Source organism: Caretta caretta, chromosome 7 (genome assembly GCF_965140235.1).
Source record: "Caretta caretta isolate rCarCar2 chromosome 7, rCarCar1.hap1, whole genome shotgun sequence".
Classification (NCBI taxonomy): domain Eukaryota; kingdom Metazoa; phylum Chordata; order Testudines; family Cheloniidae; genus Caretta; species Caretta caretta.
This window is the reverse complement of record NC_134212.1, coordinates 103,854,903-103,877,968: the sequence shown is the minus strand read 5'-3', so window position 1 is coordinate 103,877,968 and position 23,066 is coordinate 103,854,903. Positions and strand designations below refer to the sequence as shown.

The window sequence follows — 23,066 nt, the reverse complement described above, 5'->3', positions numbered from 1 at the left end:
GCTGATTAATTATGATTAGCTATTATCAGCAGGAGAAAAAAAATATTACATAGTTGTTCTTTGGTTATGTTAAAAAAATATTCCCAGTTTTAGAATTTCTAAGCTGTCTAATGCCTTCTACTATTTTGGTGGGGAGAGAAGAGCTACTTCCCCTCTTTAACTGAGAACAAGACCAACGACATTCATTTGTTTCTAAGGAATTGTGCTTTCAACTACTTATCTACGAGGTAACACTACCGTTAGTGTACCATAGTGGGGACTGTGGCTGAAGCAATATTAACCTTGAATTAGATTCTGCCACCCTTCCTCATATAGTAGTCCCAAATAGGGTGACCAGATGTCCCGATTTTATAGGGACGGTCCCGATTTTTGGGTCTTTTTCTTATATAGGCTCCTATTATCCCCCACCTCCATCCCGATTTTTCACATTTGCTGTCTGGTCACCCTAGTTCCAAATGAATCACAATCTCACTCAAAATCATTACTTGTGGAGCTACACTGTAACCTTAAAATTTGCCCTGAATAAGGCTGGCATGTAGCTGCACTACCCCAGGTGCTGAACAAAGAATGAATTGAGAGTGACTCAGAGAATCACGAAGCCTCCCCTGCTCCCTCATTTGCTTTGTGGAGCAGCTTTCTCTGTTGTGTGAACCTGGCCAGGCTGCTGTAGGTTATGAATAAAGGGGTGGAGCCAGGGCTCACAATGAAGAATGACAGGTGAGTAGCTCCTGATCTCCTCACCGTCACGGGAGTCACACTCTGAGCAGGGACTAGCAGGGGAGCTTTATTCCCTGAACAACTGAGTCAGGCTGTGGCAATCAATTAATCAATTTCATTATGACTGCCCTTCTCTCCCTTCCAGGCACTAGCTCTCCAGGCACTAGCTGAGGGAAAGAGTTTCAGGACCCAGCTCATGATCTCTCCCACTCAGCCCCCAAGGGGGAGATGAAACTGTCTGCAACATTAGTGGCTCCCCTTGCACTCAGGGACCTTGCACTCAGCCCTTGCACTCAGGGACCACTGAGGCTTCTGGGCTCTCTCTCCTTGCATATCCAAACACAGCAAACATAGCTTGCCCATTGAAGTAGAAACAGCTTATACATAGTGAGGGGCGGATTCTGATACTGTAGTGCATTACTCCCTAGGAAACCCCACTGATGCCAGCAGGGGTATTTGGGAAGAAAGGTGCTATTCAGCATGAGCAAGGCTATTGGAATCCAGCCCTTCATGGAGAGCTTACACAAGAGAGAGGGATTATTACTTTGTTCCAAAACATTGTGCTGGTGCAGCAGTTCTTTTGATTTGTGTGGGCTCCTCCTCTCCCCAGTGCATACCAGAGAAGCCTTTTATCACTTGATAAGTAAACCAATGTAATCAAGTCCAATTCTGTGCTATCTGCATGGGAATTGGAAAAATCTAACATGAAATCTTTCCCATGTACATGAACAAAACATGGCTCAGGTCACCATATGAACTGCACACTAGGGATTTAAAAGGCTTATAAGTAAGATGTGAAAGACATTCACATTAATGCATTCAACAATTCAGTCTCTTCTCTGCCCTTTCCTACTAAGTGAATTCATTACCTATCAAAAGTTATTGCTGGTCCTTTTTTATTCCATTTACTTCCACTACCAGTCACTGACACACATGTTCAAACTAATTGCTCCAGGGTGTACCTACTTTATTTGGGGTGCATGCCAATTGTGGGGGTAGAGAAGCATCTCTGTCTTCCTCAAGGCAGTGACACATTCTTAGATAATTTCAGTGAGGGGCGGGGAGAAGACAAAAATGTCACATCCCCTCATTCTGGGCTTTTTTTTTTTTAAATTAGCATGACTCCTTTGGTTCACAGCAGCTGCATTCACTGCAGCCAGGAGGCAGGCACCTTCTGAGACTGTGACTTTAATCCATAGTCAATTGCAGCATATTGCAATGCAGGTGAACTCCTCCCCCCCTGAAAACAAAGTAGCATATTCCCCTGCCTCCAACCAAACTGAAGTGCCATAGTCCTGACGTTGCCAAGAGAATGTGCATGTATTTTTTTTCTAAGAATTGTCAGGTTGAGCAACCAACATTTCTGTCTCTGATAATACCACTCCAACAAACTTTCCTAATACAAAGCCATTTTCATGTCCACGCATTTGTGATCTTCTTAGAAGAATTCACTTGCAATTCTGATGGAAATGGCTCCAAATATGTACACAACCACGTCTCTTCTGAAAATAACACCAATTATTCTTAAATAGATCAGAAAGTGGCTGCTAGCCGAAACCCTTTCAGTAACAACTATGAAAAGCCATTTCAAATAAGCCTTATTATTACACTAAATCAATATACCTGTGAGTTTCAAGGAAATCAAGTGCATTTCTTATTGAAGCATTACTTTCTTTTGTGATACTTCAGAAAAACACTAAAATTGGACACTAGGGCAAGATACTAGCTTTTCTCCCCTTTTCCTTTCACTAAATGCAGCGACAGATTCTCAAAAGTTGATTCATCGTCTTCTTTCTAAATAAACAAAAACAGCAATGTAGTATATTTATTAGAGTATTAGTGTCCAATAAAACAGTGTCACTACTACAAACAACACTACAGGCAACATTATCCAGTAGACAGGATACTGGACTGAGAATCAGGAGACCTGGGTTATACTCCCATCTAGGCCAATAACCTTCCCCCTTCACGTCTCATTTTCTCCAACTGTAAAATAGGGATACTGCTACCTACCTTGGTTTGTAAAGTACTTTGAGATACACAGATGAAATAAGAGTTTATTATTATTCATCAAAGTAGCACAGACTAGCAATGATCTACTTATACTTTTAACAAATTAAACATTTTTCTGGTATTTATTTAAAGTACTGTTTTTCATTTTAACTAACAATTCGAGTCATTGATCAAGTCAGGGCAAATTTTAACCATCAACTCCCTGCTCACCCTTCCAAAACAAAATATTATCCAGTACATGCTATATTAAAAAGCTATAGCTGATTAACATTTCATTACAGTTTATAAGTCACCTTTTGAATGACCAGAAACTATGTAATAGACACATCACATTTTAGGAGTTGCAACATTGCACCTTAGTTTGGCAGGTGAATGAGTCTTTGGAAACAGTAGATGCTTACATTTCACATTCATTTTCATACGAAACCCGCATCATCCCACTCCTCCGCAATTTCTCACACACATACAAAACTCTGTTTCAGAGGTGTTTTCTATCATAATTATTGCCAGCGTTTATGTTGACCTTACTGCAAACCCCTATTAATGGTGCCATTTGGTGTGGCTTTTTAATATTTTATCTGGTTTTATCGGATCTGTATTAGGATATTTTGAGATATATTCTGTTTTAATTCCTTGTGTAGCACCCTGAGTACTTTGGCAGTTCATAAATAAATAAAGTTATTAATTCTTATTATTATTAGTCCAACTGAAACAAGAGAAAGCACCAATAAGGTCTATCAAACCAGCCATCCTATCATCACCCCCACCATGACAAAATGCAGTTAGATCCATTTGAAAACGTAGATCAAATTTCAACACACACTCACACATGTACGCACACATTCACGCTGGAGCACCAGATCCATAATGGAAAATCTTGCTTATTAACAGGTACTCGTAATGCCCTGTTTCCAGCAGAACATAGTGGGTTTTAAACACTGTTATTCCAACTTTTGATGTGGTTACTAAATTATGGTGTTAAACTCATCTTTGCAGCCAATAATTTCAAAAGTGTTTCTTCAAAACCAACACCCAACTAGGGGTCCTGTCTAATACAGGAAATGTTGTTTCATCAAACTTGACATTTACTGCAAATAAACAAAATGCATACATAGAATTTATGAGTCGCCATGATATATTTATTAAGCATTAGATTGTGCTTTTACAACTGGTCTTCAAAGATTTTTCATCTCTTAGCCAAAGTGTCATCTTTTCTAATGACTCATAATGAAGACACATTCCATTTAGCTTAATTTTACTGGCTCATCAGTCTTTTATTCTCAAGCGAATAAGTTGTTCTTTTTAGCATGTTCACCCCCACATAAGAGTGGCCATTAACTATCCATTTTCATTATGTAAAAATCAGCTAATCAGGACTGTCCAAGAAATAAATGATGTTATGATTAACGAGAGAGAAACATCTGCTTAGAATTATCCAGACTGCTGTTTCAGGACTGATAAGGCATTTATTGCCACAGTATTAAATTACAACAAGCATAAACTGTGTTTTTTGGGGAAATGTAGGACCTGCTTTACCTAAAGGGGAGAGGAGAAAAACGTAGCCTTGGAGCATGTTCTATCCTGAGTTAATGCAGAACCATCCCCACTGCCAACTACAATCCCTGAAAACTGTGTTGACAAAACTAACAGTGAAGGAAAATAGAATGAAATCCCGAGCCTTATGCAAAGAACTGTGGTAGTGTGATAAAATTGCATCTTTGAAACCATGGAAGAAGCAGCACTTCTGGTAAGACTATGATAAAAAATAAACACATGCACCTTTCAAAAATCACAACATTCAAAGGGTTGGAATTCTCTTTCAGCCCCAGACATAAACTTTCCATTTATTTTATAACAAATGGAAGCACTGTAACAGTCATAGAGAATAATATGGACCATATCCAGCTCACTTGAATGCACACCATTCCCACTGAAAATGTGTGTGTATCCATTATTAAAATTTGACTTTACAAAACCCTTGTAAAATTCAGTTCAAGTTTAACTTGTCTAGACAGGGGACTCTTATTTTGTTAGGAGAGCCTGACACATACCATTCCAACGTCACATGTTTTAGAAACTTGTTTTATTGACATTTGAACATCATTTTAAAAACAACAATGAAAGTTTAGAAAAATATCACCTGTCACAGCCATCAGGTAAAATACCACATCAAAGCTGCCCTGCATGCTAAATGTCCTAACTTGGTTTTCTTAGACACAAAATAGAATATCATGTAGGAATAGGGCAGTGTGCCCCTTATCTATAACTAAAGAACATTAAGACAGTGTAAATATGTGGATCAGGGCAAGGAACAGGCAATCCCTGCTCTGATCCAGTGAGGTCTGAGAAAAAATAAATTGCTAGGAACAATCCCATTCAAAGACAGAATGAATTTTTCCAGCCCTCGTGATTGTGGAGACAAGCTTGAAAACATGAACCCTAAGGCTCAAAACCGAGAAGGCACTAAAAAAAACTCAATGTGTGTTATTTTTTTAAAAAAACCTCATCATTTTTAAAGCAATCTTGTGATGTTGGGGGTCTGACTCAATTTTTGAACAGCTTGGAGTTGGCAATAAGTCATGTGTTTTTATTACTGTAGCTCTTGTCCTTCCTCACCCTATCCTCTCCCTTCTGTGGTGTTACCTCCACTTGGTTCCTCAAATCCAAAATGTATTTTAAGCTTTGAAGCAAGGGAACGTGACTTCTTATTGGAAACAAACAGATCTAGAATACTTATGGATGTTGTAGCCAGAGCCATTCCTAGGGTACGGCAAATTGGGGTGACAGCCCTGGGCCCCCTGGCACTTATGTCCAGGGCCCTGCACCCCCCTAGGGACAGCTCTGGTTGTAGCCATACTATTATGATAAAATAAATGGATTGAACCACATATTAAAATATGCAGCTTTAGGAAGACTATAAAGTTCACTACCTATTTACAGAAATCTTTGATGTGCTACTCCTAAAATACATGAGTTGTGCTTTATTTTGTTTTTTAGGTGGGACATATCCTATAGCACATGTACTATACTCCATCGATATTTAAAATGACGTTCAATCTAGACCATAACTCTGGCTAAATTAACATACATATGACAAATAATGAATGGTAGTTGGGGAAGAAAGGTATGTGGAAGAGCAAGTACATCCAGTCAGTCTTAAGCAACTCAACCCAAGAAATCAGCAACAGCAAATCCCTTGCTGACAGTGGTGGGTCTATTGAAATCAGACATTGACAAAAAGACCAACAACTAATGCTACTAGAAAATTATATCTTGTAGTTTCCAGTTAGGTCCTGCATTAGCTACAGTGAAAGCTTAGTGTAGTTTAACTGCAGGCTAAAAAATCCTGTTGCCCTCCTGGGCCCGAGAGTGAACTTGCATTTAGTTTCCAGAGAAACTAACTGAAGTCCCACACATGGTGTAGCAGTAGCTTGGGTTCCAGAAGAAGGACCAGGGAGTGAATTGAATTGTTCTTTTTGATTCCTTCAATCTCTAGATCAGTGGTTCTTAACCTGGGGTGCATTTACCCCCTGGGGATGCGAGATGCCCTTTCTGGAGGTGCGAGACATACCAGAATTTTTTTAGAAGGTAAATCATCGAAAACACAAATTAAGCACAGGCACGTAAGTACAACTACTTTGTTTCATCAAACCTATGTATTTATTAACAATATACATTTTTAACGATTACTGTAATATACAAACAAAAAATATATCCAGGTTTAAAGAACTGACCTACTTCAACGGTTTTTGATAAGGGGTGCGAGAACATATTTTGATAACCAAAGGGGTGCAGGCTGGAGTAAAGGTTAAGAACCACTGCTCTAGATGTTACATAAAATAATGGGAAAATCCCCTTGATGGACTGCTCTTCAGTGCATTCTATATTCACTAACACCTTTAAAATACATATACAAAATTCAACAGAGAATAATAAAAGATCATTAATAAGCTGGCATTTTTCCCTATAAAACTCTTTATCAAAGCAACAAGTTAATTTTTTTTCTGCAGAACTTTTGGAAGAGACTAAAAATTCTGAGAAATTGAATACAAGCCCAGGGAGTGTCACTAGGAGCAAAGAGAAGATAAATTCTAGAGGTCACTGGACTTACTGTCATCTCTCAGTCCCAGGAATCTAAATAAGAAATGAGCATCAAAATGAAAATATCTAGCAGAAAATTCATTTAAAGAATGTTTTCAAAATCAGGGCTGAACGTTTACAATTTTCTTTGTCTTTTCAGAGCAAGAATGTAGTACCTGCCAACTTTTCTGCGAAGGGAAGCAGATGCCTCTTCGTTTCAGCATAGCATTTTAACGCATCAGACAGTGCAAGACAAAGTCACCACCTAACTTTCAGTGCCACTAAAACATTGAACACCCAAGGGAAAACAGCATGCTTTTTCCAAAGTATTTCCACTTTAATCCAAATGGTTGCAAACTCTGAGATCTACCTGGTTGGGAGATGGGAACATTGTGGGGGAATCATCAAGAAGTCATCTGAGAGCTTTTCAAACAATGTGTGGGGTTAGTTGGAAACATTAATGTGTCAACTGCCAAAATGAAAAATGACTTGGTGGCATCTGAGAGGCCTTCATTTCAGTTCTGATGCTCATGTGCTGGAACATAATATTTAGTTGGGTGTTTATAAGATTTATGTAAAGATATTTTTCTCCCTTCCTCTTTGCTAATTATTTATTTTGAAGCCATGGATTATTATATTTTGGCTGTGTTTTTATTAACATCGCCATCAGTACTGTTTCTTGCCACAGGAGAGGGAGTAGACATTCCTCCTGCATTATTACAGCTGAGTCTCTTCTCTAGCCTCCCTACCAAGTGATGTTAGAATACAGTTATCTGAAAACATGACATTAAAGACAGGAAGTAAGAATTTAAAGCTAACATTCCTTTATCTTGTTAAGTACACTAGCAAGTATGTTCTCCTAACACTTTTTATAAAGCTCATTAGCAGATACAACTGTTTGCTTTACTCTGATGCTAGTGACAGAGAAACTTTACATGAGAAAATACCTTGTGTTCTCTTGATTCAAGGCTATTACCAGGTTGCAGCATCTATAACTAATGTTCTTAGTGAATCACACGTCTTCAGTTCCCAGCTGGCTCCACAATCTTTTGACCTCAGGGTGGTATAAACATGTTCTTCCATAACTTCATTGTGTGACGCAGAACAGCTATTTCCCAGGACATTGGAGGACATGAGATAAAGAGGGCATGGACATGTTCATGACACGGTGACATGCAATCACCATGGTGGTCACAATAGCGGCTCTAGAACAGCAGTTTGGTTCTTTTCTCCTTCCCATTCTAAGTGTTATATTAATATAAATATTTATAATTCATCTTTTCCCCAACCTGCCTTTTTGTGGGTTTAAAAAAAAAGGCAGGGTGGGAGACAGATCAAACCATCAAAGCTCTCTCTCCTGATTTCATTGGGTACTTCCATTTTGACATAACCCAAAACTGGTACAACAATGGAACTACACAGCAGAGTAGCAGCCAAATCCACATGCACATAACTAACATTTCTATTATCAATTTACAATATTACTTACAGGACTGTGGAATAATCTGGCCATGCAACTGGAGGAAATTTCAAATTGTGCATGTGTAAATTCCATGTTACTTGGAACCCCGTTACTTATTATTTCACTGTTTGCACAAACTGGCCTGGAGACAAGTCCTAGGTGAAGACTGGCTGCCTGTGAAGTTTCAGCTTGTAAAATCCAGCCACTGTTATGTTGTACGGGGTGAAATGTCTTAACACTAGGAGTAGTAGTATATATATTTTCTTCCCCATAAAACAAAAATTGGTAAGTAGATTTTGCTCAAACCTTCCAAAAATATAATCTTTGGTCTGAGATCAAGCATGAACAATTTAATCAAAAAGATTTTTTTTTCAGAAAGTTGAGAGACTGTGAATACAGAGCATTATATGGGAAGTCTCACTCTGTCCTTAACAATAGCTTTTGCCTACAATTGGTAAATTGCTTGCCAGTTCTAATGCAAGATAATGTTGGTAATTATCCTATAAAATTATCAAAGTTACTAATGAGACTAGCGAAATTTGTAATCATCACTAGCCATCTGATCAGGAAAGATACCTCTCTTTTCCCCCCCTCAAACACAGAATATTCGTTTTTATTTAAAAAAAAAACTTGCCAAAAGATCAAAGCACACACATTTTAACACTAATGAATAATTGCTGACTTTAGAAAACAATACCATGGTTTACTTTTAGCAAAGATATGACAGTTTACAATACTTAGCAGTATTCAATTCTATGTATAAAACATGCAATCCTTATACAACCAAACTGTTGCAAGTGATCTAATTGGGGGCATGAATTGGTGTTCATGTTGCACTCCCCATCAGTACCCAACTCGGGCCAAGGAAGCTAATGATCCAACAACTAGGCCAAATTTGGTGATGAATCCTGGTCACATGCCACTTGAGGCACGTTGTGCATATGCTAAGCAGAAGAAGTGACCTTACTTCATTTTTTCAAAATTAATAAAACAATGGTATGAACTCTACCCTTTCCCACTAACTGTTAATAACTGACTCCCAATATCTCAATGCAGTGCACACATTTAGACTGGTACCAATGTGGAAGTCAGTTGCATTTTTGACTTTCAGAACAACTTTTTACTGCCACTAAAGTGTAACTACAATTGTTAGCTTGCTCTGAAACACTGCAGTATGGCTCCTGTACTTGCAGATAAAATAGTCAGGGAGTTACAGTCTCCTTGACCAAATTACAGCAGTGAATTACAACAGTAAATATATTCTGGGAGGCCCTATTTCTCCATTTAATAATTTTGTTTGTTTTGACTCGTTTTCTTTATCCACATTTCAAGCCAATGATTATATACAAATATGTCAATTAATTAACAAATTTTGTCAGTTATTTTCTTTGGCAGTAGAAGTCCTTTATTTCCTTTTAAATCATGCCAGCTAGAGCATCATCAACAGGCCAGTCATGATTCCTATTCAGAAAGAACAGGTTGGGAGGAACATCGGGATTTTTTTTCCCTACAGAAGCATGCACAAAGTATTTTTATGATTAAGAAAAGATTCGATGAATGGTTTAGGCCAAAATTTCAAATGTGAGTGCCTAAAGTTAAGGGCTTAAGGCCTGATCCAACTCCTAGTTAAATCAAGAGGAGGAGTCTTTCCACTTACTTGAATGGGAGTTGGATCAGATGCCATAATTAGGTCTTTAAATAAAATGTTCTGATTTTCAGAGGCAGTGAGCACCAACATCTTTCATTGTCTTAAATGGGAGCTGCATATGCTCATCCCCTTTGAAGATCAGATCATTTTTATTTATGGGCCTAAATATGGATTTAGATGCCTAGCTTTAGTCATCCTAATATGCAAATCTACCACGGGGGTATTTCATTTCTGTTTTAGTCATCTCCTTCCTTCCCAAATGTGCCATTTTATAGATGAGGAAACGTAGGCAAAGTAAAGGTCAGTGATTTGCCCAAGGTCACGCAGGAAGTCTATGGCCTATCCACAGGCTCTCAGGCCTGTATTTTAACCATAAAAGCACCCACATGCAAATAGTAATGGCATACGTTGTACAATAAATCTCAGGGAGAGAGTGTGCCCCTGAGCTGGGCATGGAGAGGATCAACCCCTTTCCGCCTGTGTAAGAGGTAGCCTCTACAACCCCGCTTAATCCTTCTGCTTTTGGATTCACTTTTCAAGAGGACCCTTGTGGTATTCACAGCCAGAGGAATCCCTGGTATTGTGCCTCCACCGTAGCATTACTGCTAGAACACAGTGCCGCTGCATAGTCAGACATGGCCCTTGACTTGTGGACATCTACACTTGCAAGGGATCTGCAGGGTTAGATGATTGGTCTCTTCTGTAGTGGGGCAGACTATGCCCCAGCAAGAGAAAGGCATGGGGAAATTTGCAAGGGGAACAGGAGAGGATCATCTTTTTCTGTTCTTTATTTCTTTATTCAAATACATTATAAATTGGACTTAACACAACACAAACTTGAAGGGAAATGGGCAGTGAAATCCATGTGTTCTATATCTCCATTTAGATATGCCATATTACTCTTCTCAGGTTAGGGAGAATTATTATTTCCATAATAAGTGAGATGCTCAAGGTCATGTTGGAAGTCTGTGGTAAAGCTGGGAACAGGCCCCAGATTTCCTGAGTCTCAAGGAAGGGCCCTCAGAACAAAGCCATCCTTCTTCCCCACTCTTCCCTCAAATGCTCTCTAATTTATTATGAAATTACCACCCTATTTTAACCTTCCATCTTTGTCTGATTGACCCTTTTACATCCATGTGATTCAAAGTTAAAAACGGCTAACATCTGTTCAAAGATGTGTTTCTTAATCATTGCCCACCCTAGCAAAGCATTTAAGTATACAATTAACTGTGAGTGAGAAATTTAATTCACTTCAACTGGATTACTCACATGCTTCAAATTAAGCATGTGCTTAAATGCTTTGCTGAATAGATGCCTATTTTTGCATCGGTATACAGTATGTTTCTGCTATCAGTATACAATTGCACCTAGAAAACAGTTACAGATTTGCCACATACCACTCCACTGACAAAGTCAGATTTAATGTTAATTTTTTTTCTGGTTTCATTTACCATATTAAATCTGCTCTCCCTTTAAACCACATGCATAACTCCTATTAACTTTAATGGAATTTGCAAGCACATAAATTATTGTAGCTTGCACAATAAAACTGCATCGGTATTATTTCATGTAATGCAGTATAATACAGTGAGGGCTACTTCGAATGAAATTTTATTTTGTAGCTGGTAGATGATTTGCTGATTTTGAAAGTCTCTTCAGATGACAAGTATTTCTAAAACATTTTGAGGTATTGAAGAACTTCAAGGCACCCAGAAGTGCAATCATATTCTGGAACTAAATCATAAATGTGCCTGCAACATACATTCCCAAGATAGTCCTCTAAGACAGACAAATGGAATTTATTGCAAATAATTCTGCTTTTACCAAATATGACTTCTGTCTGGTCACTAAAATAAAAGTTCTCAAACACTGAGCAAAAATTTATGTAGGGAGATTTAAAGTATACTTAATAGTTGAAGAACTTCAAGAAAACCTGAAATCTATGTATGTGTCTGAGTATGTATTTACATAATCCTTCCCAGTGCCAACTATAAATGCTGCATAAAAACAAAACATGAACACATCTTCTGATCCTAAAAATCAACAAACTATTTAATTCACATTAAATATTCCCACAGATAACAGATGGTTTAACACACCATTCCCCAACTGGGTCAGCTAATGCATCTGAAATCATTTCTTGAAATACAACTCTAGCTTTGGAAAATCTCTACAGTTTTCAGTAAATGGGTTTTAACGTGAAGGCTACTCAGAGCAGCTGTTTCTGCTAAGTCTGGAAAACTGTACCCAGTTTTTGCATAACCCAATGCAGAATTTATGTCATTTAGGTTTTTGCCCCCCGATTCCTCAAGGGATAACATATTTTACATGAAACAATCAGCAGTAACATTACAGAGCATGCATGTCAGAACTTTGTCATCACTTATTTAAGGACAAATTGTAAAGGTATTTGTACTTAGTATTCCACTTTATTTCAAGCACACTGACAATAGTTTTTTCCAACACTCATCTTTGTAATAGGCAGTTTGTGTTTCATATGTTAAACTGCATTCTCCAAAAGGTTAATTTTGGTACTTTCTACTTTGTGTTACTTTAGTGCCGCTAAGCTGAGGATTTCAAAAGGCTTTACACAAATTAATCAATTAAGCCTTCAATGCCTGTGTGAAGCAAGTGGCTTTATCTCCATATTGCAAATGGAAAGCAGAGAGGTTAAGTGATTTAATCACCATCAGAGCGAGTGAGACTGTGGCACAGCTGGGAATAGAATCCACCCAACTCCCAGTCCCCAGCAGCTATAATCTCTAGGGGGCATATCATTCCCTCCATATTCACAAGTAGAGGTTACAGGGATACAGCATATCCCAGCATGGAGAAGAGTTGAAAGGAACAGTGTTGCTGCGTTGAATTATTCCCCACCTCCTATTGTGAGCCCGCAGAAACCCTTCTACTGGATATGGGCTGTGCTACTAGAAAGGGGATGGAAGGAGTCAAGGACATCATGTTCCACAAACCCATATACCTCAGGGATGATGAGGTTTCAGCCAGGGAGGCTGAAATTCCCTTTCAGGGAGATCCCAGGGCAGTGTAGGATTTCTTAACAGCATAGCATGTGCTGTCAGGGAACTGGAATGCATGTGGTACGGGTAGAGGGGAGACCGATCAAGTATAGCAGCTCCATTTTGCCTTAGTGGATCCTCAGGGGAGACTTATGAGATGAAATCCAAACCAGCTCTGTGGAGATGGGTGGGGACACTCTTCCTCACAAAATAATTCTAATGGAAATAATCTGCCTACGGAATGATCTGGCCCTAGTTAAGCATCCTGCCTATTCTATTCTTTTCTTCTGAAGGCTTCTCATCATAATTCTGAGAACCCAGCCACAACGACCTTCCAAAGTTCTTGGAAACAAAGGTAATCATAGTGCTGCTTCTAAACAATACAAATTTCAAGAGCGTGTTCTCTCCGACCATTCTCATATCCCATCATTCTATAGCTACATATTGCAACACAGGGCCTGCCTCTACATATGCCATTGACACCACTGGAATGTAGCCACTGATTTCTGTGGGAAAAACATCAAGTCCTTAGAATGTAAACTCAGTGAAGCATAGATTATTTCTTCTTATACATCAGCATACTGCCATGAACGTCAACAGTAATAATGAATAGCACACAGATATTCATCCAGTACGCACTGTGAAGCAATGTACACAAAACTGGTGTTCACCAATGTGTACCTTAACCAAGTTATTGACGTTGCTGCACTAATTTTGCTGTTGGATTCAAAACTGATGGTAGGATTTGATGGACAGAGGCATTATGACAATGTCACAGGTAATTGACAATTGTAAATTTAAACCATTTGTAGATCATCAGCAATAATTTGGCTTGCTCTGCTCCGGAGCATGGAAATAGCTCCAGTTAAAGCTTTTACTTATGATTGTATTTGGACCAGATGCATTGGGAGCTCCAGAAATACATATTTTGGAGGAAATTTCTTGATTTACTCAGCCAGTGGTATCCTTCTACAATTTTCTGGCCCCAAAATCTCTGCCAAAGATTGATAATTTGAGAGTTGTTTAGAATAGAAATTTGGATGGACAACTATCTCCGACCTAAGGGAAAACAATTATATCTAATGTTGAAAAAGTAACTTTAGACCTGAGGCTATGGTTATTAATAAAAAAATACTTGTTCTAACATACTGGTCCCCACATAGGCTAATGGTAATGGACCTCATAAATTCTGACCACTGCTGATGCTAAATTATCTCATATGTTTTGGGAATGGCCCTGTATCGAGAATTTTTGGTAAGAAGTGGGGAGGAGGACCAATTTGATATTGGATGCTAAACTGATGCCCTCCCACTTAAGTTTCATTTCGGGATACATCCTTGGTACCTGGAGATTATCTGACAAGGCAATGTGGTTCCAATGTGCAGCTTTGGTCACTAAAAAATGTATCCTGCAAAAATGGAAAAGTCAGTCCCCACCAAATACTGATGCCTGGCTCAGTGATATGGCTGACCTCGCAGCAAGCAAATGACTGGCATTCCACAAAAAAGGAATGCCCAAAATGCAAAGCAATTAGGGATGACTTTTTAGAGCTCTAGGATTAACATAGACCCTGAAGATAGGTATGTCACTTCTCCTCCCTTCCCTTTACCCTAACTCTCTTTATTTACATTGTGTATTATGATAAATCTGGTATATTAGTATATTTGTTGTATTTAGAAAAATTAATAAAAAAATATAAATTAAAAAATCACATTTTGATCCCGAAAAACTTAATGGATAATTTGTAAAGATAATTTGTAAATAAAGGATTTTTTTAAAAAGTAAACCCCCGTATTCCCAAATTGATGCATGATATCATCATTCCTGTTAATCAAGCAGATGCTTGAGTTCTCACATTAGCTGATCTGCAGTCCTTTCATGTGCTTTTTATCGCTTAAAGTCAGCACAACTTGCAGGCCTGAAGACATCTAAATCCAGTTGTTGACTGCAGGTAAAACAGGATTTAATATGTTTACTAATGTCAATATTAGTGGTTTTATGTTCTTTTAAATCTTTGATAGAGAATATGAATAGCTTCCTCAATTGTGGCATATTCTACATTCAGGAAACTAGGCATCCCCTTTGTCAAAGATTAAAAGAATATAAAACTAATACCATACTAAGCAAATACAGTCTTCTTTTAGCTGCAATGAACAATTGGAACTGAATAATCTCAGAATGCTGCAATCTGTATCTTGTTTCAGACAGAGGAAATGAACTACTAAGAAGCACTGAAAATCAGCAACCATTGTGATTTGGGTATAACACCGACTGGGAGAGTGAAGTGGACACTGTGCCACAGAGGGATGATGTTCGGATCATCCGACTGAATGGTAATAAAAAGCATTATTCCTGGTTTTACCATGAAGTAGTCGAGACGTGCCCTCACTGAGGTCCACTGAGGTCCACACTGGTTACTTGTCACGAGCTTGAGTGCAGCACGTTTCATACTGTGGACATTTGTTTTCATCCCCCACTCTAACCCCCTCCCCCCCCCAAGTTTATACAGTACAACCATTGTATGTCTGTGCTTGCAGCTTCGCTGACAGATGAAAAGAAGCATTTATTGATAGAGTTCACCAGCTAGAAAACCTGCAGAAAATCCTTTTCGCTATTCTATAGTTTTAGGAAAATGTGATCATAGAACGTATCTGAGACTGGATCTGCAATGTAACACACACTGTATAGTATTTTGTATGAAACACACAGGTCATTTTCTGTTAACTTAGATGGTTCCACCTCTGTCTGCTTCCGAGAATGTGGTTGGTACTGTTGGCATGAGAACTTAGGCCTAAAGAGGAAGGATGACCTCATGGTTAAGTCAAAAGACTAAAACTTGGGTGGTCTGTGTTCAATTACTGGTCCTGACACAGTCTTCCTCAGAGACCCTGGGCAAGCCACTTAATTTCTCTGTACCTCTGTTCCTCACCCCTTGTCTGTCTTGTCTAACTGGACTGTAAATTCTTCACGACATGGACCCTTTGTTTCTATGTGTATGCCTAGTACCAGGGGGCCCTGACCTCAGTCTCATAATAATGGACCGAACTAGTGGTACCAAAGAGAAATACACAGTTCTGTCCTGCCTACCTATGGGCATATCATACAGTACCAGCAAGGGCAGCTGAAACTTGCACAAAACACAGTCCATGTGGCTGGTAAGTGCAGATTTAGAGAGAACAGAGCTGAATAGGAATTGTTCACCACCCGCACAGAGGCTCTACTGCATGAACACCACACAGCTGGGGCTTTGCAGTTTGGGAGTATCATCTTTCCAGGGATGGTGGGACCAAGATAGATGATAACTGCTTTATGTGGCATCATTTCCCCTCCCCCTCCAAGAAACCCATGGAACCTCCACTGAAAATTCCAGCAGGGGATTAATACTGACTGACTCATGCTCTACATCTCAGGGGCAGGGTGTGTGTGCACAGGCAGTCAGCCAATGGCAGCAGGGAGTATCAGGGAAGAACAGACCCTCCAGGAAGATGCTCCAGGACCCACAGGGTTTCCCTCAATATGTAAACAGAGGAAGTTACCACTGGAAAAACAAAAGGCTGATAACATGGAAAACACAGGGGGAATGGTTTTCTTTTCAATGTCTTATATAGAGATACTAGATTCTTACAACATGGTAACGAGAATTATAAGAGCCAAAATACAACCTGGAATGAAACACTATTGGCAGGAGTTTGTTTCCATAAGCGCTAGGAAGTAGACTTTCCCACAGATCCAAGCATTACACACCCCATCAGTTTTAAGACTATAATCCCTCCACTAGCACCTCTTGTGCGCAAGGAATATGAATCATCTCTACTTACTCATTTCTCTCCAGACTGATGACTAGTTGTTTACTTTCAGTTTGTATTAGAAACTTCAGCAGTGCTGGGTGACTCTGAAAAATGAAAAAGAGGACAACTAAGTTCAATGCTAATAATATTCTCTTAGGGACTGATGCTGCAATGTGCTCAGCACCCAAATCCCACTGTATACAATGGTAACTCAGGGAACCTGGCACGATAGGGCCCTTGTTCCTAGAAAGGAGAACGTAATGTTGAGAGAACATTAACTCTTCGCAATGCAACAGCTTATAAGCAATATTTCTCTGTTAATAAATAAGAGAGAATGGCAGTACGGGTATCAACTGGGTATCACACTTGCTTCATAAAGACAGATGAAAGACTCTATACACGTTAAGGAATTATATCACTTGTACTCTTCCTGAGATCAGACTGTGGCAGGAATATAGCTCTGATTCAGTTTATAAGAGAGAACCACAGCTGTACATTACAAATCAGTTTCGGGAGGCCTTCTGGAACGTCCCCAATACAATTTTGAAACAATCTTTTTATTCAAATGCTGGTGTAATGACATCTTGCCACTAATGCCTCATGAAAGCTCTCGCTCACTGTTGAGCTTTTAAAATGAGCTGAATCAGCCTTAGGCCTTGTGGGGCAGTCTGCAATTAAGATGTTCATAGTCACATCCAGTTCCCTCCTCACCTGTAACCAAATCTGAGGTGTTGAGATTGGGGAGTCAGCTATATGGCTCCAGTCAAAATAGTCATGTACTTGAAGCTTGTGCTTAAGTACTTTGCTGAATCAGGACCTACAGTGTAGACCCCCAAGGTAGCACAGACCTATGACCATCATTGGAACTTCGGTGGGAAAGGCACCACTGCTGAATTAATTTATTTTTCCCTAGGAATATCTGTAAATTTTAACAGGTATTTTTATAAGCTTTCTATAAAACAAAACAAAACCCAAACAAAAACATACCAAACCCAACCTCTCCCTCCCAAGGTTTTTAACTTAAAAAAAAACAACCACCACCACTGCCATTCCAGGCAGAGTGATCAGAAATAAAGAAAATAATAATCACAACAATCTCTGTGAAAACAGACAAACTATTTGATCTCTCTAGGTCACAGTTAGAGCACCATTAAGAATGCACAAATATTTAAGAGGAGGACTTTCTATACCAGATGTCAACTGGAGAACAGCACCAAAAAAATTAAAAATCCCACTCAGGACTTCTAGATTTTATTTCCAACTTTGACACAATTTCTGGGAGATACTGGGCAAGATATTCAATTCTCTGTTCCCCACTTTCCCAATAATAATTCTTCCCTATATTAAGGAGGTGTGAGGCTCCATTCATTAAATAAGAGATACTCAGAGAGAAGGTTAAAGGCCTGAAACAAACTATTGTAAGATTCTAAGAGTGTGGAGGAGTGGGCATTAAAATACTACGGTAATGTTGCACTCTATATGATTTTATGAAAATATGCTAATGAGTGTGAATATAATATAAGTGAAATATGCTTCATGCAAAAGGTCCCCTGTAAGGTATCATTACAAAGCTTATAATCTACTGAGTGTAGTCATCCAATTTGTATAAATGTATCATTCTTGTATCTGCAACTAGAAATATGAAATATAACTGAGTTCCTATTGTAATTAGACAAAGTGTGGCTCATTAATGGTGGCTTGGAATCTTGATGGCTCCCATTAACCAATGCAATTGGTTGTAAATGGCTCTGTTTACTTGTTAGTCTTCCTGTATACCTGTGAGCTGGCAAGTGGATAATGAAGTCTTACAGTGACATGTGATCATGTCACCTGAACTGGAATCCATCTTTAACCTGATGCTTTTCCATTTAGAAAGAGGAGTAGGAACCCAGAGGGGGACAAAGGATTCCTGCCTTGTACAAAAGATATATAAGAGGGTGGAACAGAACAAAGGGGGCTGCAGTCATGAGAAATCCCCTAGCTACCACCTGAGCTGGAACAAAGACTGTACGATTGGAAAGGATTGGGCCCAGACTAGAAAGGAGTCTAGTCTGTGAAAGAAGCTTATTGGAACATCTTTGACGGTGAGATTTCATCTGTTTGTACTGTATTAGGCTTAGACTTGCGTGATTTTATTTTATTTTGCTTGGTAATTTACTTTGTTCTGTCTGTTATTACTTGGAACCACTTAAATACTACTTTTTATATTTAATAAAATCACTTTTTATTAATTGACCCAGAGCAAATAATTAATACCTGGGGGAGCAAACAGATGTGCATCTCTCTCTATCAGTGTTATAGAGGGTGGACAATTTATGAGTTTACCCTGTATACGCTTTATACAGAGTAAAACAGATTTATTTGGGGTTTGGATCCCATTGGGAACTGGGTGTCTGGGTGCTAGAGACACAAGCACTTCTTAAGCTGTTTCCAGTTAAGTCTGCAGCTTGTGGGAAACGTGGTTCAGATCTGGATCTGTGTTTGCAGCAGACTGGAGTGTCTAATTCAATAAGACAGGGTACTGAAGTCCCAGGCTAGCAGGGAAAACTCAGAGGTAGTCTCAGCATATCAGGTGGCAGTCCCAAGGGGTTCTCTGTGACCCAACCCATCACAAATACTTTGCCTAGTGAGCCAATAACCATCCAGTAATTCTTGAATACTGCACTTGAATGCTGAATTACAGTTTACATGTGCAAAGTCAGTCCTAATACAAAGCCCACATTTATATTAAGGACCATGTGATCATCTCGCTTGGGAGGAGTGTTGCCTACTGGTCAGGGGACTAGGCCCTATGACATGCAGAGGGGGGGCTTTGGTAGGGGAGCCCAGGGCCTCCCACTCCACCGGACTCCAGCCCAGGGTCCTGTGCAGGCGACCAAAGGGATTGACACCCAGGAGCGCCTTAGGGCTGCCCTCCCTGGGCCACTTCCTACCACCCATCTAATGTCCAAAGTTTACAGCCTGTAACGGGAAGGTGCGAAGGGGATCAGCTCATCGCTTGGCGCCTCTTCGCAGCTGGTGGTGGCGTGGCAGCTCTCTCCCTCTTGGGGTAGCCAGGTCTGTTCTAAGACTCTCCCCTTCCAGAGTAGTCCACATACAAAACAAGGCAAACTAACGCAACAAACAGAGTCAGTTTGCAAGAGCGGGAAATGCCTCCCTCTCAGGGTAAAACGGAAGCAGGTCCTCCCTTCACTCAGATCTTTCCTCAGAAGCTGCAAGATAGAGGTCCTTTCTCTTCCCTTGTCTGCCTGCAAGTGAATTGTTCTGCTCCCTTTTACCTCCTCCTCCAGTCTGTGCATCTCTTACAGGTGCAATGGGGCAGAGCTGGCTAAGCCCAGAGCAGTTCCTTAACCCCTTGTTGCCAAGTGTCGGGTTGGTATATCCATCACAGACCATTTATGCTCAGTTTGCACCTTAACAAATAAGTTTCATTGAATTGTTAGAAAAGACTTTCTTGTTTTGAAATTGTTTGTAGTTTAAGAGAGTCAGTGGATCTCCTGTACATTTAATTTACTTTTTGAAAAAACTATCTAAATTTAGGTCAGCCAATCAGAGCTGAAATACTTGAATTTTAGTGATTTAGCATTTCACTGATTTATAGAGAAATGTTTCTGAATTTCTGATTTATGGACCAAAGAGTCTGTACTACCTCAGATTGACTGAATGACAGCATGTCTTTGAAGTATGATTAATTATAAGTGATTTAGAAAAATCACAACCCTTTATTAAAATTGAAATAATTATGGCAAGATTGCTATGTGTGTGTATATGGGAGCTTGAGGCAGAATTACAAATTCACTATATTAAAAACCTGGCAAAACTCAAGCTATCTCAAAGCATGAAGCACAGACTGGACCACAGACCATGAAGCACAGACTGGACTTTTAAAGAGAGATAGTTACTTCCATCTTAAATCATTTGTTTCAAACGTCACCAGTGCAGATTCACACGCAGCTTCCCCCCCTGCCCCCCACTAGCAAAACAGTAACAACATTAAAATACAGTGTCCTAGTGTACTTTGCAATAACTAGAACCCTCTACAACAGTGGTTCTCAACCAGGGGTCTGGGGCCCCTGGGAGCTGCAAGAAGGTTTCAGGGGGTCCACCAAGAATGGCTGGCATTAGACTCACTAGGGCCCAGGGCAGAAAGCCAAAGTCCCGCCACATGGGACTGATGACCAGGGCCACGAGCCCCACCACCCAGGGCCTGAGCAACTTAGCTTCGCAGTCCCCCTGTGGTGTGATGGGTCCTGGGCAATTGCCTTCCTACCCCCTAACACTGGCCCTGGTTTTTATATGCAGAAAAATAGTTGTGGCAGAGCTGGGCCTTGGAGTTTTTATAGCATGTCGGGGGCGGGGCCTCAAAAAGAAAAAGGTTGAGAACCCCTGCTCTACAATACCAAATAAATGCTTCTAACTGCAGCCTTGGCATTCACCAGACACATGGGAGTCATTTATTTGCATGAATATTTAGAGTTAATTTTGATTACAACTTTAATATTAGTGCACGGATTCCAAAGCCCAGGAGATATGCACACCATAGAATTTAAGAGGACAAAACAGAATTAACTATAATGTTACACAGTAAAGAATTAAGATATTGCAGAAGCATAATGGGTTCTCCTAGCCTTAAGGCCCTTTAGTTAATATGTAAATGATGAATATGTTTATTCATGAATTCATAATAAAATTTCGTTGACAGTCAATTAACACTACAAGGCTGTGATATAAAAATGATGCAGAGGAGAACGTGCCATCAAAAGATAAAACTGTCACTCTTCAAAAGGTGCACAGGTAATTTAAAATAATATTTCATCCATAATAGTGAGTCCTTCTGTCACTGCTAGAGAAGGATGGTCCAGCGGTGTGGGTTCTAGCCTAGGCCATGAAAGATCCAAGTTCTACTCCCTGCTCCTCCATAGACTCCCTGTGTGTCCTAAGTGACTTATGGCCTTGCTCCTGATCTGGAAAATAAATGGGGATAGTAGCACTTCCCTATTTCACAGGGATGTTGAGAGGATAACTACACTGAAGATTGTGAGGTGCTCAGATGTTGTGATAACAGAGGCCATGTAAGCACCGTACAGAGATATATTTCAAATGTGCAAGAAAATCAGGGATTATTCTGAAGAAGTTGGGTTTTAATGTATAAACCTCTGAAACATGCTGAACGTTATTATTTCATAGGAAGTTATGTTAATGTTCCTCCAAACTGTTAGGGCATTTGTTTTTGCAAGTCTTTCAAAACTGTATATGTTTCTTGCAAAGTATAATAATTTCCACTTTGAGACAACTTTTTGAAAATGAGTTGCAAGATTCAATAAAAATCCCACTCGCGATAAACGCTGATGTCAGTTAAATGGTTTATGTTTTCTGCTTAGAATAACCAAAAAAAAAAAAACCCCACCACATCATTGTAGTATGTAAAAAGTGTTATGTACAGTCTCTTTTAGAAAGAACCAAAAAATATTTGCACTCATTTGTTGTAAGACACAAGCAAAAAATAATGAGGGATATAGACCATTAATTTCCATGCTGATACCACTTATTCCATGTGCAAGATCCTTCAATATTACAAAATGTGAAACTAAAATGCTTTTATTAAAACAACATTACTTACACGACAACAAAACACTACAGATGTGCCAAGTCTATAATGGCCTTTCCAAGTAGCCTATTGCTTTCTGACCTATTCTGTTGGGATATCCCACCAATCCACTGTTTTTTCCAGTACGCAACTAGTACTCATATGAGACCAGAGAATAGTTTGTATGTTAAGAAACAGTCCTGACCCTAAGACGTTTAAAGTATTCTGTTGTTTTCCTCACTTCTATCCTAATTCAGAGTACCTAAATTCATTTCCTTATGCACTCTCCCATGACATAATTCCAAGGCACATACTTCTGTTAGCTTGTACTGGAATTTTTTTTAAAAAGTGTGCGCAAATTTACAGTCCACTGTTTTGTTTTGGTTTTTGGTGTTTGTTTTTTTCTTTAGGTTTGAATTAGGATTAGTGCAATTTATTTAGTAATCTGAGAAAAAAATATTGAAACACTGAATAAACTGTACACAATTTGAATTCGACCTTCAGTTGAGGCCAAGCAGGAATTACTCTGACAAACCCCCTAAAAATAGATAAAACAAATAATGGACAATTTAAATCATCTCTTGTGAATGAGATGCTAGGCTACTGTTGACAGAAACAGACCAAAAGAGAAAAAAATATGACATATCCAAGAGCCAACTGGCAGGAAAGAAGCCCTCTCATTTCTTATAATGGAACTAGAATCATTATGCATGTCTACCTGATAAGTAGAGTAGCCAATGACTTTAGATTTATT

The 23,066-nt window shown here is 39.3% G+C and overlaps 1 protein-coding gene across 2 annotated transcripts in view; it reads right to left on the bottom strand.

The window, feature by feature from the left end:
- ADAM12 (ADAM metallopeptidase domain 12) overlaps nt 1-23,066 on the bottom strand; it is a 358,074-nt gene that overhangs the window by 228,388 nt on the left and 106,620 nt on the right. For both annotated transcript variants that reach the window (XM_048856240.2, XM_048856241.2), the window contains one exon: nt 16,756-16,829. In XM_048856240.2, the coding sequence (XP_048712197.1) occupies nt 16,756-16,829 (74 nt within the window). The remainder of the gene's footprint in view (nt 1-16,755; nt 16,830-23,066) is intronic.